This window comes from Chaetura pelagica, unplaced genomic scaffold, assembly GCF_000747805.2.
Source record: "Chaetura pelagica isolate M959 unplaced genomic scaffold, ChaPel_1.0 scaffold66, whole genome shotgun sequence".
Taxonomy (NCBI): domain Eukaryota; kingdom Metazoa; phylum Chordata; class Aves; order Apodiformes; family Apodidae; genus Chaetura; species Chaetura pelagica.
Genome location: NW_009953811.1, coordinates 4387341 through 4405167, shown reverse-complemented (window position 1 = coordinate 4405167; position 17827 = coordinate 4387341). Strand labels below are relative to the sequence as shown.

The 17827-nt window shown below is 41.6% G+C and overlaps 1 protein-coding gene across 1 annotated transcript in view; it reads left to right on the top strand.

The window, feature by feature from the left end:
- CELF2 (CUGBP, Elav-like family member 2) overlaps positions 1-17827 on the top strand; it is a 257535-nt gene that overhangs the window by 229451 nt on the left and 10257 nt on the right. The window contains exons 10-11 of the mRNA XM_010001271.1: positions 11585-11704; positions 17366-17563. Of these exons, the coding sequence (XP_009999573.1) occupies positions 11585-11704; positions 17366-17563 (318 nt within the window). The remainder of the gene's footprint in view (positions 1-11584; positions 11705-17365; positions 17564-17827) is intronic.

Sequence of the window (17827 nt, the reverse complement as noted above, 5' to 3'; positions counted from 1 at the left end):
AAAAAACATTGTTTACCTTTTTTTTATGGAGAGATGCTACTGCTTGATGATTGTAATTACAATGTCACCACTTACTGGTGAAAGTATGTAAAAGATGTTGCAGGTACAGGGGAGCAGTGTGAAGGAACTCCAGGCAGGAGATCCTGGCCTCAAGTAGAGCCTTATGGATTCTAGATCAGAAACCATTTGGAAAGTGATTTAGAAGTGGTTGCATACTGAAGTGGCTCCACATGGTGGTCATTTCAGGGCCGGGCTACAAGTCCCTGAATAACAGCTCTCTCCAGATTGTGTGAGATAAGAGTGATAAACATGAGGGCACAGCTGGAAGTTCCCTGTAGAAATGCTAATTATCCAGTTTTGATGTGAAGTCAGGGGTGCTTTGATGAACACAGGACACAGCCCTGGGTAAAACAGAGTTGTAAATGTTCAGTACTTATTTCCTGTTTTCTTCATATTTTGGGTTTCAATGTGGTTAGTTTCAGTTTGAGTTACAATTGGAATTGGCACTGTTTAACCCAAGATTAAACCAAGCCAGTCCACTGTGACCTATTACTGTTTACCCAGGCCTCTCCTTAAAGTACTTCCCACCCAAACCCAAAAGGGATTAATCATTGTGGTCTGCTGGGGAGAGTGCACAATATGTTGCAGACCCAGTACTGAAACAGGATAGATGACTTGTAGTTTACACTAGGGGTGGATGGTCTTCCCTGGACAAGATATTTCAACCAAACAGAAGCATCAATGTGGATTTGCCCCAGAATATTAATTTGGTTTTTACTCTCTTTCTCCATAATCTAACAGGAAAAATGTCCCCTTAAACACAGTAGCCTAGATTCACAAAAATATGCCAAATCAATAAATCCTTGTTTCCTAAAATACCTTCTGTTGGACAGATAGGTTTGGAGGAAACTTAGAGAACAGAAGACTTGAAAACTACAAAAATAGTCAGTAGATAGGTTTGTCTGCATATCTGCAGTACCTTTGTATGCTCTGTTTTCTCTTCCATCTTTGCACTGCTGTTGAAGATCATTGGTGTGGACACTGTAAGTTCAAAACAGTCAAAAATGACAAATTAGGCATTAATATAAATGACATAAGTGATTAAGATAAGAGACCCTGATTTTCACTTGTCCCAGGCTCACAGAGCTTCCTTAGCTCTCAAAGACCCATGCACAACTGAAGAGTTTGCATTTATGGCTGTGAAGTTTGTCTCCAGTTCTTGAAGTCCTTGGCTTCTTCTCAATATGCAAAGAATTTGAATGAATTGGTTCACCTCCATGTTTTCTTTTTTATCTTGTGTAAATGAATGTACTCAAAGGACTTTGTAAAATACAAAGCTCTTTTCTGAAAGCCAGCTTCAGCCAAAAGGTTGGCCAAAAGGGTCACCATGGGGAAAGACTCCCCTCCTCCTTCATTCCTCACTGTTGCATCTCTTTTCCTGTGCCTTGGGAAGATATGGGTAATCTTTCATAGGAATTGTTCACCTGTGAGTAATGAAGAAGTAGAGGGACACTGACTTACTTCAGAAAGGCTGTGGTATTAGTACATGTCTTTCTGTATTGTCATTCTCGTTTCCCTCGATTCTTTCTTGCTCTCTTGCTTTTCTGGTGTTCTTTCCCTGGAGTACATCTGTCACTTTTATTTTATTCTATCCAAGCACAAGCAGAGCTCTTATACTTACTAGAATCTTCTTTTTTGACATGTCAGACAGCACTTCCAAGATACCAGAAAATGAGCAAGTTTTTACTTCTCTCTCCACACCCAGTGGCAATGTGTATATCAGAGAATCTTACAGGGAATTAACCTCCCCAGATTAGGAAAATCTACCTCTCCTTTGCCAAAAACTGCCCCAAGAAACAGAACCAGAGCATGCTGGTGTTATGTTAGTGACTGGGAGGCCACCAGTTCATGCCAGGATGAGTACTCGGATTGGCTGGAGATCACTGTAAAGGGCAAACAATTTAATGCCAATCACACATACTAGTTAGATTAGAATACTGATGAGCCCTTTTGAAAGGCCAACTGCATCTTCTATCGACAAAAATATTAAAATGCCCCCCTTCCCTCCCCTTCCCCCCCAGATTCTCCACAAGAATAAATTAGAACTTGGAGGTGTGGTTATAATCACAGAATAATTAGACCCCATGGGATTAGAGACACTCAACTTTTGTTAATGCCCCTGGGTTGTGATTATCTAATAATGATGATGCCTCTGTCATCGCTTAATTATTCTTCCCCTTTAAAATGTTCCTTATGCAGTCAGAGCCCACAGAGTGTGCTCATTTCAGACTGAAACACAACTGCAAATTCCTGAGAGCAATGTCACATGGGTGATGTGATTGACTTTACCCGCTTCTCCCACACCCATGTTTATAATCCTCATTTCATAAGCTCCATCATTGCTATACTTGAATCACTCCTCCTTTCCATAAGAGACATTTAATTTGTATGGTTAGGAGAAAGATTTTGGGCCTCTATCTCTTTAAAGTGGCCAGTTATTGTTAGTTCTACATGCAGAAAACAGACCTTAATTGATTGACCTTAACATGCAAGATCAGATCTGGCCAGAATCCCACCTAACACCAGATCATTGGTCCAGATTCCCCACTAGATATGAACCTCCTACCTTTCTTCTGTAAGGTGCCTTTCTTCTCTGTTTAAGAGAGTATCACAACCAAAATAAAATGTTGTAAATCAGACCAAAGCCAAAAGGTTTGCATAGACTTTGTCCAACACAGGTAAACTTTGGCCAGTGTCTTTAGGCTTTCATTCAGGTTTCCAGGTGTTCATCTTATTTAGATAGTTTCCAAGACATTGCTCTAAACATCACTGGGTTTTGAAAGAAAACAGAGAACAAAGCTTTAATCTGATTATCCTTAAACCCAGTGTTGTCTCTTAGCTTCATTATCCCTCTTGTACTTACAAGGGAACAAAGGAATATTCTGTTTACACCAGAGAGTTTAAATTCAACTTGCTAAAGTTAAAGATTTCTACTTTGGGCTTAATATTGCTTTTCCTTTCGTCCCAAACTCTTACAAATTTTTCTCTGTCACTGACTGGGGAGATGGCAGAAGTGTTAAAATAATTATTATGTTATTTTCTTACTGGATTTACTCTCTTTGCATACTTTATTTATATCTTTCCATTCATTTACAATTTTGTTTGATGTTGCACATTGCTAAATCTAAAGGAAAATAAGAGGAATCTAAAGTCTCAGTGAATCATCCAATGTGAAGACCTCCTTTTGTTAGGTGTAGGTCTAGCCCTGGGAATTTTACACACAAAGTAGTTGTGGCAGACCAGAATCAGAAGCACAGCCAAAAGTTCAGTGTCATGTTCTCTGTCAACCCCTATTCCTGTAAGCAGATCCAAGGACAGAAGCCAGTTTTCCTGTTCAGTTTTCTGTCAACACATCCTCATTCTTCAGCTTGCTTTCATTCTGCCTCAGTGTACCTGACTTGTACTTTCCCACTTCACTATTCTACTTTTCATAGTTTCATAGACCAGTTGAGGTTGGAAGGTCCCTCAAGAGGTCTGTAGACCAGCCCCCTATGGGGTCCAGTGTGAGGTGAGATCAGGTTTCTCTGGACTTGGAAATCTTGGAAACCTCCAGGGACAAGTACTGGGAAGTACTGGGTAATCCATTCCAGTGTTTGACAATCCTCACAGCACAGACACTTTTACTTACATCTGAACTGAACCTCTCTTGTTTCAATGTACCTCTCATCCTCACACCACGCATTACTGACTGCTCTGTCTGGCTGATGACATCCTCAAAAGTACTAGGAACCTGTCTTCTCCAGTCTGAACAAGTCCAGGTTGTTAGAGGATGAGCTCTTCAGCCTCTGACCATCTCATAGGCCTTCCACTGAACTCCCTCCAGCTGATCAATTTTGTCCTTGCAATGAAGAGCCCAAATCTGGATGTAGTGTCTGGATGTAGCGCTGAGTAAAAGGGAAAAATCACCTGACTCTCCTGGCTCTTCTCCTATTCCAACAGCCCAGATGCTGTCAGCTTTATTTACTGCCTGGACATGCTGCAGGCTCTTGGACACCTCCCACGAGGACACCTCCAGGTCCTTTTCAACAGACCTTCAGCAGAGCCCATCCATCCCCATCCTGTGTTACTGTCAGGGAATTATTCTTTCCCAGGTGCAGGACTGGGCTTGTTAAATTTCATGAGGCTCCTATTGGCCAACTCTGCATCCCTCTGAATGGAAGCCATTTAGTCAGGAGCAGATTAAGTCAGATCAATTTGATATAGCCCTTGGAGTCAGTGAGCTCAGGAAAGCAGCAGAAAAATCAGAAATACACCCAAATTCAGTACAAGAAAGAGGCTTCTGGACTCAGATAACCCCCAATGCAGTTTTGACAGGAGTCTTTCCCAAAAGAAAACATGTTTTCTCTGCACCTTCTCATGCTTAAAGTCATAGAGGCACTGAACCTTAAATTTGTGGGGAATATTGATCCCTGGTGCACTACTCTATCGTCTTAACCAGAGCAAAATAACTACTTTGAACACAGTTATTTAAACTCTCCATTAAGTAAAACAACAAGAACAAAGTTGTGGTTCACAGCTGAGTGGAGTGGTTTGCTTTTTAACATATGCACATCCTCTACAACTGACTAAGCAGGATGTGACCAGAACACAGATAAGAAGGTAGGTGATATCAAAGTAAAGGTTGAGCTTCCTGTTGTGTCATGCATGAAGTAGTGACAGGCAATTTGTGGAGGGGAACAGAGAGCTGACTGCAGGAAAGCTGTCAGCAGGGCTGGCACAGGTACTGCTGTGAATATCCATGTGGAAATCCCCAGCCTAGTTAAGCTGGTCTTGGAGCTGCCCTGCAGCACCAGAAAGCTGGTTCTGCTCCAGAAATATTTCTTCACGTGGATGGGGTGGATGAAGATCTACAGCAACCCTCCATGCAGGCAAAGAGCTGAAGTTGCCCTTGCTTTTCTTTTCCCATTCTCTCCTTTAGACCTGCCCTAAAACCAAACTGATGTTTCAAAAAAAAAACTTCACTTAAAATCTTTGAAATGTGTCTTTGATATTCTTAATACTTTAGTCCTGGACCTGCAGTGCAACTGTGTGTCATTTCCAGCCAGTGTGCCAGTGCTGGAAGAGGAGGAAGGGAACAGGACAAGGCAAAGTGGAATGGAGCACAGCCTTTGTATCACCACTCACTAAATAGTGCCAAGTTAGCATATGTAGTATGGAGTTTCCAGGAGACTCCTTTTTTTTCTGTGGTGTATGATTTTGCTGAGAAGTCATTGGAGTCCTTTATAACTTAAACATTTACCAAAAAATTAAGAAAATAATAGGGTCAACTACACACTGCAAACCATCTCTCTGCTAAATCATAGTGGTACTTGGGTGATTTGAATAGGTCATTTTATTCAGAGCAACACTGAGGAGTGTTTATCTAGTTCTTTGTTTCATCACCAAGTGTTCAGGCAGCCTCCCTGGAACCTCCATTTGACCTCCTCTGTTGGGGAGGAGAATTCATGGCATAAATTGGCCCTGAGGCGTGAGAGGGGGGGATTTGCCCAAGGCTGTATTACAGATGAACATGGGTCTGTGGTTTTCTTACTTCAGTACACCTAGAGGCCCTATCAAGGGCAGTCCTTGATCTTAGGTGTGGGAAGTAAATAGGTATGACAGAAATATGCCTGTGCCTCTCAGTTACGGCTTTCTGAGAGACAAGCCAGCAACTGGGAAGAAGCATAATTATCCCTGTCTTGCAGCAAAAAGCATAGTGAGTGTTTTATGCAGGTCAGCACAAGAACTTTGAGGCAGAACTGAGAGAGGCATCAATAGGACCTGATAGTTCAACTCATCCTGCATGCTCTTGTCCTGTTTGTAGGACTGACATCCTAACACTGTGTGAGTCCCTGCCACCTGGTTCCTTGTTCTGACAAGTTGTGCTTTGCAGAAAAGTGCACATTCTCTGCAGATGAGCTCAGAATCCAGCATCCAGCAATTCCCAGAGCCCAAGATCAGACTAAGGTGCTTACATGCAAACTCCTGAGCTTGCATGGTTTGGCCCTGGTTCTGTGTGAGGGTTAAAACAGATCCCTTGCTTTCTTGTAACAATGTGTGGCCAACAGGAAGGGCAGAATCCATCCCGCAGTAAGTTTCCTACCTGAATGGTCTCTGCCTATGTTGAGTTCACCATCTCCATCCGTGGACACAGGGGCACTTCCAGAGGGCAATTCAGTCCGTACTGAGATAGAAATCTAAAGTCAGGGTGTTTGAGTTGAAAGTCTTTTAACCTCAGAGGCACTCCAAAAGAACAGTTTTGACTAGACTAGTTTAAACTAACAATAAGGCTGCCAAAGGTGGGGAAATTAATCCCATCCACAGTGTGCACAGCAAAGCCAAAGAAATATTTACATATCATTGCCTTTCCTGGATTTTGTTATCCTCAATCTAGTTTTTGAGCTGTGGTAACTCCAAATGATGTAAATCATCATGACTCTGTAGACATAAGCTAGCCAAAAGAATGGCCAAAATTTCTGTGCTAATACTGGCTGTTTTTCTAGCCTGGCATAGGTTTTGGGAATTGTGTTGAAATGTTATTTAAATTAAAAGGGAAATGGCTCCTTGCTAGTGTAGATTTCTGTTAAAAAAAATCTCTGACCTAAAAGGTGCTTTTATAGGTAGAAATAAAAGCGTTGAGGGGAATATTTGAAAATTCCAGCTCCTTCCAGCTTCAAAAATCTCTGTGAATGCAATATTGCTAGTTGAACACAAATTTCTGTACAGTGTAGAACATCCACTCCAGTGAAAATGTGTATTCTCTATCAAAGTGAGCTCTATTAATATATATATATTAACCAAAGGCCGAAACTCATAACTAAAATTTCATCAATTAGATGGAGGAAGCACAGTAAGATTGAACAGCTGGGGCTAGGAGTGATTTGGGGGAAGAAACAGTAGGGTCTCTAATAGTAAAATAAACATTTTTAACCTTCTCACCTTTCATGGCTGAAGATGCTAAAGTGTTCTGTAAAGTCTCTGTATGTGGCCTGGATGGAGAAGGCAACAGGTGACCAGTACATAGTGTACCTACAGGAAAGAGAGCAGGTTTTTCTACAGGTTACAGAACAAGTTCTTATTACTTCAAGTCTAAACTGAACTCTTTATCCAATGTTGTGATATTATTTTAACATCTTAATAGATTTTTAAGGCCATTGGGGAATATGGTGAACATTTTGTCTGAACTCTTGTAACAGCAGCCAAAGGATTCAACCCTGTAACTCCTGCCAACAGTCTCTGATTGAGCAACAGCCTCTTTGAGAGAGTCATCAACTTACTCCAATGATGTTAGAGAGGGAAAAGTTCCTTTGAATAGACAAAATCTTATCTATCATGTTCTGATGTTTATCCAGGGCTTAACATTGTGAGGGAATGATCAGTGCAGCTGGTAAGAGGCAGTTCTGTTCTTTACCAACTATTGTCTATTCAGTCCAGCATTCATCAGACCAAAGCTCCAGTCTGCTGAATCTCTCCCGCAGCTTCAGTATTAGCTAACTCACTTAATACTGCTCCAGAAATGTACTGAGTCCCTGACATATACAGGTGTCAAGGAGGCAAGAATAAAATTCCGAGTATACAGAGAAAAATAATACACCAACTGTTGTGGATAGAGGACATGCCATGCAGAGTGACACCAGAATCCCAAGTAATTTGCACATTTTTGTGTGTTTTTATTTTCCTCACTGCTGTACCAAATGCTGTTGCACTGGTAGCACAGAGAGAGCAATTCCTAGTGGCACTACAACCCCGTACATCAAGCTGTCTAAGTACCTGAAGACAGATGCCTACTGTTTATTAAGCAGCTCTAGGAAGTGATTCAATTCAGGGCAGCAATGTTCTGGTGTGGAGAATGGAGGGAGTTGAGAAATGTTTTCTTCTCATTTATTTGGTGGCAGGGGAACCTGGTAAAAACCAATTTACAAATTCGGTAGGTATCCAATCTGTTTTTGTCATCTGGACAACTAAAAGCCATAAATATAGAATAACACTATTCCGACAGTGAATTATACTTCCTTTGCCATTACTCTCAGCAGTTGTGGAGCCCAAGAGCTTTGCTGACACGAGAGAGTTATACAGGTTCCCCTAAAGTAGTGCAGTCATCTACCGTTACCACAAGGCATGTGATTTTCCTTTTTCCCCTTTGGTTCAGTATATGTTCCAAGATTTTAGTGGAAAGAAACTAGGGAAAAAAGGACACCAGAAGTCTATGTCTTTAGGTGGATTTCAGCATATTCTAGGAGCACACAAGGTAAAAACTTTCAACTGGCCTAAGCCTCCTCCCACATCTTGTGGGACCTTCTTTTGTTTCAACTCCCTTGAAGTTTTTTGGGAACAAGGAACAGCATTGTTTCAGCTGTTGGTTTTATCCAGCATACTGTGAGAATTTCTCACCTCTCAATGTCTTGGCCTTTTTTTTTTTTGGTCCCTTTATAATAGTATTTTAGCTCATCAGTGTCTTTGTCTTCATTCCATATGTGCAGGTCTCAGTCAGAGAGAAGGTGAGAAGTGGTGTGGAGTCTCTCAGGAAACTTCATCCAGCAAGGTGCTGGATCTGTCCTTTACAAGGGCTCCAATAAAAGGAGCTCCCTTAATTTCTATTCACCCCATGTTCACTAAGATAATGGAAACCACACCATTTCTTCAGTTTCTTTCTCCTTAAGGAAATAATAATCCAAAGAGGAAAAACCATTGCCCACGCAGAGCTGTGAGACAGATCACTACTAAGCAGAACAAGAATCATAGAATCATAGAATCATAGAATCTTAGGGGCTGGAAGGGACCTCGAGAGATCATCTAGTCCAACCCCCCTGCCAAAGCAGGGTCACCTAGAGTACATCACACAGGAACTCATCCAGGTGGGTTTTGAATGTCTCCAGTGAGGGAGACTCCACAACCTCCCTGGGCAGTCTGTTCCAGTGCTCTGTCACTCTCACAGTAAAAAAATTTTTTCGGATATTCACCTTGAACTTCCTATGCTCCAATTTGCACCCATTACCCCTTGTCCTATCACTGGTCATCACCGAGAAAAGCTTAACTCCGTCCCCCTGACACTCACCCCTTACATATTTGTAAACATTGATGAGGTCACCCCTCAGTCTCCTTTTCTCCAAGCTAAAGAGACCCAGCTCCCTCAGCCTTTCCTCATAAGGGAGATGTTCCACTCCCTTAATCATCTTCGTAGCTCTGCGCTGGAGAACAAGCAGCCAGAACAACAAAATGCTGATTTCTGAGGTGCTTCAATGCTCCAACTGGTATTTTACATTGATTATATGCCAAGCCATTATTTAGGCAAACTAGATAATATGCATTGCAACTTCAAATGGGAGAATCACTGAGGCACCTCCTCTGTGTTTGATGGAACAGAGAAAATGAATACGAATAAAAGAAGAAAAGAGATAGTGGCCTCATACTGGCCATCCCTGGTGCATGTGTTTGAGCAGTGAGAATATGATAAGAGCCACCAAAACACACACACTGTGCAAGAGGGAAGGATTTAATTGGGGTTTTTTGCCTTCTCCGACAGATGTGTTGACAATCCGTAAGCGTGTGGCTCTCATTCACAGGAGTTATTTGCCCCCACGAGCTTTAATGTAATTTTCAGGCAGCTTCCTAGCCCCCATTTCTCTCATTTCTTAAATATATGTGTTTCCTCAAGAGAAAAGGGTAATAATCCTCTGAAACAGAAATGGATGGAATTCAGCCCAGTCAAAACCAATCAGATCCTTCAGATCTGAGGTTTATATACTTCATTTAAATGATCTGCTAATGAACATGAGCAGAAACACGGAGCAGCGTTGGTCATAGGGAATTCATTGGCATTAATTCCCTTTGATTTTTTCCTCCCTTCTCTGTTGGTGCCCACATTATCTGACAAAAGGGGTTTTTTACTTGTTGGTGTTTTTTTAATTTATTTTTTTTTAATCAAAGACATTATTGGCTGCTTATTGCTTTGTGCAGAGAGATTGAATAATCAAAGCTGCTTCTATCTGCAACATATAAAATTATTCAAGTTAACCTTGCAGATGCTGGGTAAGTGAGACAAGGAATGCCTCACAGAGTCTGGAAATCTCTCCTCACCCACATCAAGACAGTCTTTCGTACTTTGAGGCCTCATGAGTATGAAGCCTTGTCTTTGGTGGTTCTTAAGGTTGTATAGGTGGGTTTATTTGTAGGGTAGAGCTTTAAGGTTTGCTCACAGAGTGGAAAAGTTTCCTCCTTCTTTCCTTACTGGATCCTGCCAGCTGTAGAGACTTCGAATCCTCAAGGGTTTGCTGAGTAATCTGATGTGCTTGAGAGCTCAAAAGAGCATCAAGATAAAAGTGTTCTTAACCATTTTGCATCTAGGTGTTCAATAGGAGGAAAAAAGCAATGGGATGAACATGATGTGCCACTGGTAAATAATCAACAAAACTCTAACCTTAAATGTTCACTTTTCAGAAGATAATGCAGCTTTTTGAAGGAAAAGGAAGAAAATCTCTATGATTGATGCACTAAAGTAGGGCTCAGGGGACAAGCTAAAAACCTAATTGCTTCTATAGCTTTTATGAGTGTGATTCATCTGGTATAACTTTACCTACCTGCAAGTGAAGTGTTTAATCTACAGTGGTTATTCAGGACCCTTCTGTGAGAGAGACACGCCTTTCTAGTTCCTCCAACCTGCCCTAAATGGTAGCTCTTTCTAAGGTGCTTCATTACTTTCCTATTAAGAGAGTAAGTCTCTTTCTCTTCCTAAACTTGTAGTTTAAACAGATTAATCTAATCCACCTTCATCATTCCCTTGGTACTGTAGCAGCAAGGACCTTTCTTCCATCTTATACTCAGCTTCCCCTCTGGCATAGCCTTTGGGGATGCATATAGTGATGCATATGGTGTTATTTATGGGGTGCATATACATGACTAATTACGTACAAAGGCTGGGCTGAAAGCCTGCAATGCAAAGGATAGTAGTTACATTTTGTATTTGGCTGGTCATTCTTCTGTTTGTAAACCTCAAGGCTTTAAATTGTGTTCATGCAGTGTCCAAGAAGAGAGCCATAGTGGCATGTCTCAGAATGATTAAATATTTAATAATTAAATCATTAAAATTTCTCTTAGAACCCTTGGGACCCGGAACAAAAGCTGTTGTGTGACAAAATTACAATGAGTAATTTTTTTTATTTTTTTTTTTCCCAATGATAGATTTTCAGATGTGGCAAAATCTCAGTAGCCTGGTTAGCTGATCAGCCTGGGGTGCTAGGCTGACTGACAAACATCTGAGAAAAGTGACTGACCCCATGCTCATTGTTTCTGTATTATGTTTGCAAGTAATAGGACCAAGCTATATTTTGTGATCCAGTCTTTGCAGTTCAAGGCTTGTCAACACTTTCCATGAACAAACACACTAGTAATATCTTGAACAAGGTTGTTCTATGGGTCTCATTTTCTTTTTCTTGCAAGTAGCCTTCTTGTTTCACTCAGCATTACTGTAAGCTGCTTTGCAATCAACTAAAATAAGCAAAATACAGCCTTAATTTTGCCTCATTATTTTTTTTTTTCCTCTTTTCAGTGGCTGCATCAACTGCTAATTCCACAGCTGGTGCGGCCATGAATTCTTTGACTTCTCTGGGTACTCTCCAAGGATTGGCTGGAGCCACTGTTGGACTGAATAATATTAATGCACTAGCAGGTACCGTAAACAGTGAGTATTTATTGCTGTGGTGGACAGCCTTCCCCAATAATCATGATACAAAAACTATCAAATGTAAAGCAATGATATGATTCTTTTTAATCTGTATACAAAAAAAAAAAAAAGGGGGTCAAGTTGATCTAGTTCCATTCCTGATACATATGCAGTTCTGGAGTCTTTTAGTTTCACACAGTTTGCTCTGCAAAGTGAAGTCCCTTGGGTCCCTGCACAAATGCTCCTTTTCTTGCAGGGCATATGGAAGTTAAAAGAAGTGTCACCAGGGATTTGGGTCATCTAGGTTATAGGAGAGGCTCCTTTTTCATTTCAGGAGTTTGACAACAGGTATATATCACCCCGATGTACAAAACCTCACTTGGAAATGTAGTGATAAGAAAGGTGTTTCCCACAGAAGCAGTCCTTTTAAAATGTCTGTAGGAACTACCAAATTTACTTGAGAGCAACATACTTTAAAAATGAAGGCAAGTTTTGCCTTTTAATTGGCAAGTATAAGAGAATGATGCAGTCAGTCACCTCTAATACCAGAGCATGCACATCTATCCTATGACATCATAAACAAACCCTGGCATCTCCAGCTAAGTAGATGCTGGTAGTTGTTGGAATGTTCTTCCTTATTCCTAGCCTTGGTCAAGATTTTCCTGAAGAAGAAGGTTTCTTTTGTCTTATTGTTTCTGATATGGTGACTTCACCTTTGCCTGCAATGGAAGAGATTGGCCCAGCTGCATTTTCCCCCTCCCTTTTTTTTAGCTGCTGTTGCTCCTTGCATTTCCTTTTGTAATGCAAGGAATTTATTTGGTCATTGCCAATCCATGACCCATCATAATGTACCCCAGGAATGGATGTCCTCCTCAGTATCTCTTGCTCACTCTGATGCTCTGCATGATGTCCTTTTTGTCACTGTTACTTGGCTGCTCACTCAATCCTTTTGTTCTGTGATCTCTGGTTGTCATTGTTGGGAGTTGGGAAGGAAGGGGGCTAATGGATGTACATGTAGCAATGTTGAGTGGTTGCATGGGGTCTCGTATAAAACAGGTCTTGCTTCTGGCAAGGACATACGTATTTCACACAAACAACCTCATAGTAAATGTGACTCAAGAACAACTTAATAAAAGTAAGTATTGGGCTGATGTTAGTTCCCTTTCTTATTATTGTATTAGTCTTAAAGCAAGACACTGAGAATAGCATGCGTGAAGAGCGAACTTGCTTCCTCTCATGAGCTCTCTTGCCAAGAGAGCAACCTTGTCCTAAGCAAGAAATCATTAGATGTCCTTTCCCAGTAAACAGTCATTGTGCTTTACTTGGTTTATAAGAAGTAAAAATATCAAGAGCAGAGTATGGCATCCCAGTCCTTCCCTCCCACAAGTACTAAGACCCCAGGCACACTGAAGCACTCCAAGATAATGTCCCTTTCATCAAGACCAAGCAAGAATGAGTCACTTCTGAGCTCTTGACTTTGTGTGGGAACCATTCTGTTGCACTCCTTTTAGCTCTTCTTGCTAGGCTACAAGCAAAGAATTTACATTTTCTCACCAAGTATTTTGTGGTGGTGTGTGTGCAAACTTACCTGCATGTGTCATTTGAAGTATTAATGATGTATTCACAACCTAGTACCAATTTTCAGCTTGTTTTAAGCCACCATTACTTCCACGGACTTGTACCAACAGTGGCTTTAGTCCCAAATCTTCTTCATGGATGTTTTTGTGGACACAGGGAGTGTATGTGCCTAAAATATCTGTTTGTGTATAGCACTTACAAAATGTATGTCCATATGTCTGTCTTTGTGTATACGTATGTGAGAGACATCTAAAAAAGGGAAACTGCTTCCCTACAACATAACACAATGTTGTGGCACTGTTTCTGTCAAAAGGGTGACACTGTTTATTAATCTCAGGTGTTTGTGATGCTAATGAAAGCGAAGCATTATTCAACATCCCCTGCCTATTTTAATGATGAGCCAGTGCATTTCCTAGTGATCATGTCTGATCCAGTTGTTCATGCTCAAACCTGGCTAGGAGTTTGCCTTCAGGAAACCTCCCATTCAATGACTCTGATGTTTCACGTTATGCTGTGGTCACAAGCACTCCAGTAAAAACATTCAAACATCATTTGGTCATGGTTCCAAAGTAACTGTACAGTGAACTTGGAATTGAGTTCCATGCTTTTCACTGGGGAATTGCAAAGAGTGATCCAAAGCACAAGCCAGCCACAGATTAACCCAAAAATTAATTAGAAAGTGACACCGGGGTTGGGCATTGATGTACACAGAGGTGTTGGAGGAGGTGCTCTTCTGTTGAAGCAATGTCCTGCTCTGTATATGAGAATCTCAGGGAGAATGTCTTCCAAGCTGAACTCAATAGACTTTTATCTGTTTTCTGCTGTTTTCTGGATCCTCTCCGGGTCCATGAAAAAGAAACTGGGCTGTGGAGGTGGATAATGTAGAGACAAGCATTTTAGAAAGATGTCTGGAGACCTTAAAATTAAAGAAAGTGGAGTATGGTAAGTTTAACTGTCTTTGAGGGTTTGGCAACAGCTGTATGTACATGTGGGGGTTCACCCAGTCTTCCCTCCTTCGTGCTCGAAGCATCTAAAACATTAAATGACAAGCACATTAAACCGTCTCCTTTGGGCACATAAATTTAAATTATGTAACTAGCAAAAAGAATTATGCATAATGAGGAAAAAAAATATAAAGAGGAGAGGAAGAAATTATTTACAATTAAGACAGAATTAAAGATTCTGGACAGCTATGGCACAATATTTGTGCGTGAACCCAAGGCAGTCACTTAGCCTTTCTGCCCCCATATTTACATCTGTAAAATGGAGATAAAACTACTCATGACAGATTTGAAGGTGCTTGGAAAGCACTTTAAGAGACCTTTGGGCTTGCCAAGCATTGTCACTTCTGTATAATGTAGAATAACTCAAAAAAGTAGAAGGCTGGAGATGAAAGACTCTATAAGGTTATTTCACAAAAGTGAGGAAGAGACCAAAGTTCAATAGCAGACTGAGGTGCACTGGTAGAGATAATAAAGAGATGGCACAGATGTGTAAGTGCAGCTGGACCTTGCAGATTTCATAAAAATGTAAAAAGGGAGAATAGAAAAAAATGTGGAGAGCTTTCTGCTGGTCTGTTTTGCTCAGGAGGGAAGAGTATTCAGATACATGTGCTGCAGTAGCAGCAGCTGTGCCCTGCCCAGAAGCAGCACAGTGAGCTGGGACTGTTTGGATGTTTGCTAATCTGAAATCATTTGGTGGGAAGGGGATATTGATTTTAGGTGAAAGAAGGGGGAGGATGCTTCCCACTGCAACACAAAGCATGTTTATCTAATAGGCTGATGACTCAAGAAAAGATAACATGTTTTCCTAATGCTTCCTCTATTTCCAAGTAATTTCAACACTGTAATAAAAGGAGAGATACAAGCTGTTTTATCAGGAGCTTTTACTTTAACCAGTGCTTTAACACACATGAAAGAAATGACACAAACATAAGTACAAAGATATCAGAGCAGATTAAGGTTAGGCTCAGGATATAATAATAATAATAACAATAATAACACTAATAATGTTATAATTTTCTGAATCCACATTTTCCAAATGTCCTGTCTTTTAGATAAGAGATGTTTCACAAGTTATCTGGGTTTGGAAGTTTCTGTTTTATACCAGGAACCATTCTACACCAAATACCTGGCTGGCTGGTGCTCTGACAGGTTTTTGTTCACAGTAGTGGCAGTCAGTACCTCTTCTCTGGATGCAGCGATGCTCTGAAGTGGGGTGGAGGGGAGAGAGAAATCTTCAAAGTGCAAGACCTTTTATTAAGGAAAGGCTAAGAATATCACATCTCTGTCAAGTGTTTAGTCACACAAATTGTAGTAATATCAGAAGGTATAATTTATGCAGTACAATTCTCTTAATTGGCAGAGTCTCTGGTGGAGCCAGAAAGGTGCCACTTGAGCAATTGTCCTGATTATCAGAGACTCATAGGAATACACTTTTTGAATCTACATAAGAAGTGGAAGAAAACTAGTAGGTCAGCATCTTTCTCCTCCTCTGTCAATGCAGGATAATTCCCTGCTGTATTTTTTTCTATCTCTGAATTACTCATGTGATAAGGCTTATGCCACTTGCCTTGAAGATTGGTTCCCAGTCTAATAGAATTCATTGTTAATTCAGTATGAAGTGTCCTGTGCTTAATTTCCTCACTTTTCGCCAATATGCATATAACCCCTTACTATTTCTCCTCAGTATTGCTTGCTTTTTGGATCTTAATACAGCTCCACTAATCACATCTTCACCTACCGTTTTGCGAACCAAAACACTTCACAGTCAATGTGTAAGAAATTATTTCTGGTGGTTCTGGTGCCCCATTTTTCTGGTGACTGATCTACTGTACTTTGAGAGGCCTATTTAAGCCCTTTTACATCATTTGTGAGCAGCTCACCTAAAAACTAGAGAGCACGAGATAGCTACTTGTGCAGAAAATGTGGTTTAACTCTCAGTCCTGACCAGTGCTACTCCTGCAGTTGGCACAAGTAAGAGGTGTGGGCGATGAGCAGGTCTCTGAGCTCTGCCACCCCTTTGACTGCTAAAGAGACTGTAGCTCTAACAAGATAAATTCAGTTTTTCTGAAATTTCTGATAACTGCTCACACTGGTAGCTTCACCATGGCTTATTTAGGAGCCATAATGATGAGTAGAAGCAAGGGAGAGATGCTCTAGCCCAAGAATTTGTCCACCATCAAGTCATAGGAGTGAAACTTCTTTTGCAGACCAGACCATTTGCGCGGATGAGGGATGGCATTTCCTGCACACCTAGCAATCCAGTCTGAAATTTCCTTGCTGGCCGTCATCCTGGTTAAATTAATCTAATATTTATCGGGATATGGAATCACTTTAAGGAAAAGAAAAAAACAAACAAAAAAAAAACCACCGCAAACAAAAAAACAATCTATGCAACTCTTCTTCCAGTGAGAAGTAAAGCACTGCTAGAACCAAATGCTTTTGTTTCTTTGTGAAAGATGCATGGTCTGGATGAAGCACTTTTAGTCACTCCAGACGTGCTGCTGTTCGCCTTTTCTGGAGTAAATGGAGTTAACTGGAGGAGGGTGGAAGCACAGGGCGTTGCAGTCGTCCTTTCTACTGCAAACCTGAGAGATGAAGCCCATGATTGTACAGAGGGTTATTTCAAAATGCTCTTCATCAGGGTTCTCTGCTAACTGTATAAGCAAAGCACTCCTCATATGGTGTGGTCATGTCCTCTTGATAAAGACCACAGTCAGAATGGGTTGTTTTCCTCACAGTCTGCTTCTTCCCAGCGGCCAGGTCAAATGGGTCCCACTCTACAGGCTTCAGAAGCTCTGGCAGAAGCACGAATGTGGAGGAGTGAGGGCAGAGAGGTTTTCAGGAGCACCGAGCTGTAGTACTTGCCAGTAGCAGGCTGCATGCGAGTCCGTTTGACTGTGCAACCCTTGTGCTGAAGTGATCCTGGCGCCAAAAGTCGTGTTTCTTTGTTTCCAGTCCCATTTGGTGAAAGCGCCGAGCTGCATGCCCTGCCGTCATTGTCAGTGTCATATAATACCAACAACTTTCGGAAAGCACTAATGAACAAGTGCAATTTCTTTTCTCTATTGTTGGGTTTTTTGTAAAGTTGCTCAAATGCTCTCAGGTATGGCGGCCCTGAACGGAGGACTCGGCGCAACAGGCCTGACGAACGGTACGGCCGGCACGATGGACGCGCTCACCCAGGCCTACTCAGGGATCCAGCAGTACGCGGCGGCCGCGCTGCCCACCCTGTACAGCCAGAGCTTGTTGCAGCAGCAGAGCGCTGCGGGCAGCCAGAAGGAAGGTAAGTGCCCTCCCCGCGCGCTGCCAGACGGGAGAGCTGTCCTGGCTTCGCTTCTCCGCTGAGGCTTAATGAAGCACCTCTAGTGGCCTAACTTCTGATTTCGTTTTGCTCCTGCTTAGTGTTGTTACTTTCTTTAAGCGCTAAAGATCATCTAGTCCCAACCCCCCTGCATCAGCAGGGATGCCTCCCGCTACACCAGGCGGCTCAAAACTCCACCCGCACCTTCCCTGGGACACGTGGGCCTCACCACCCTCACAGGGAAGA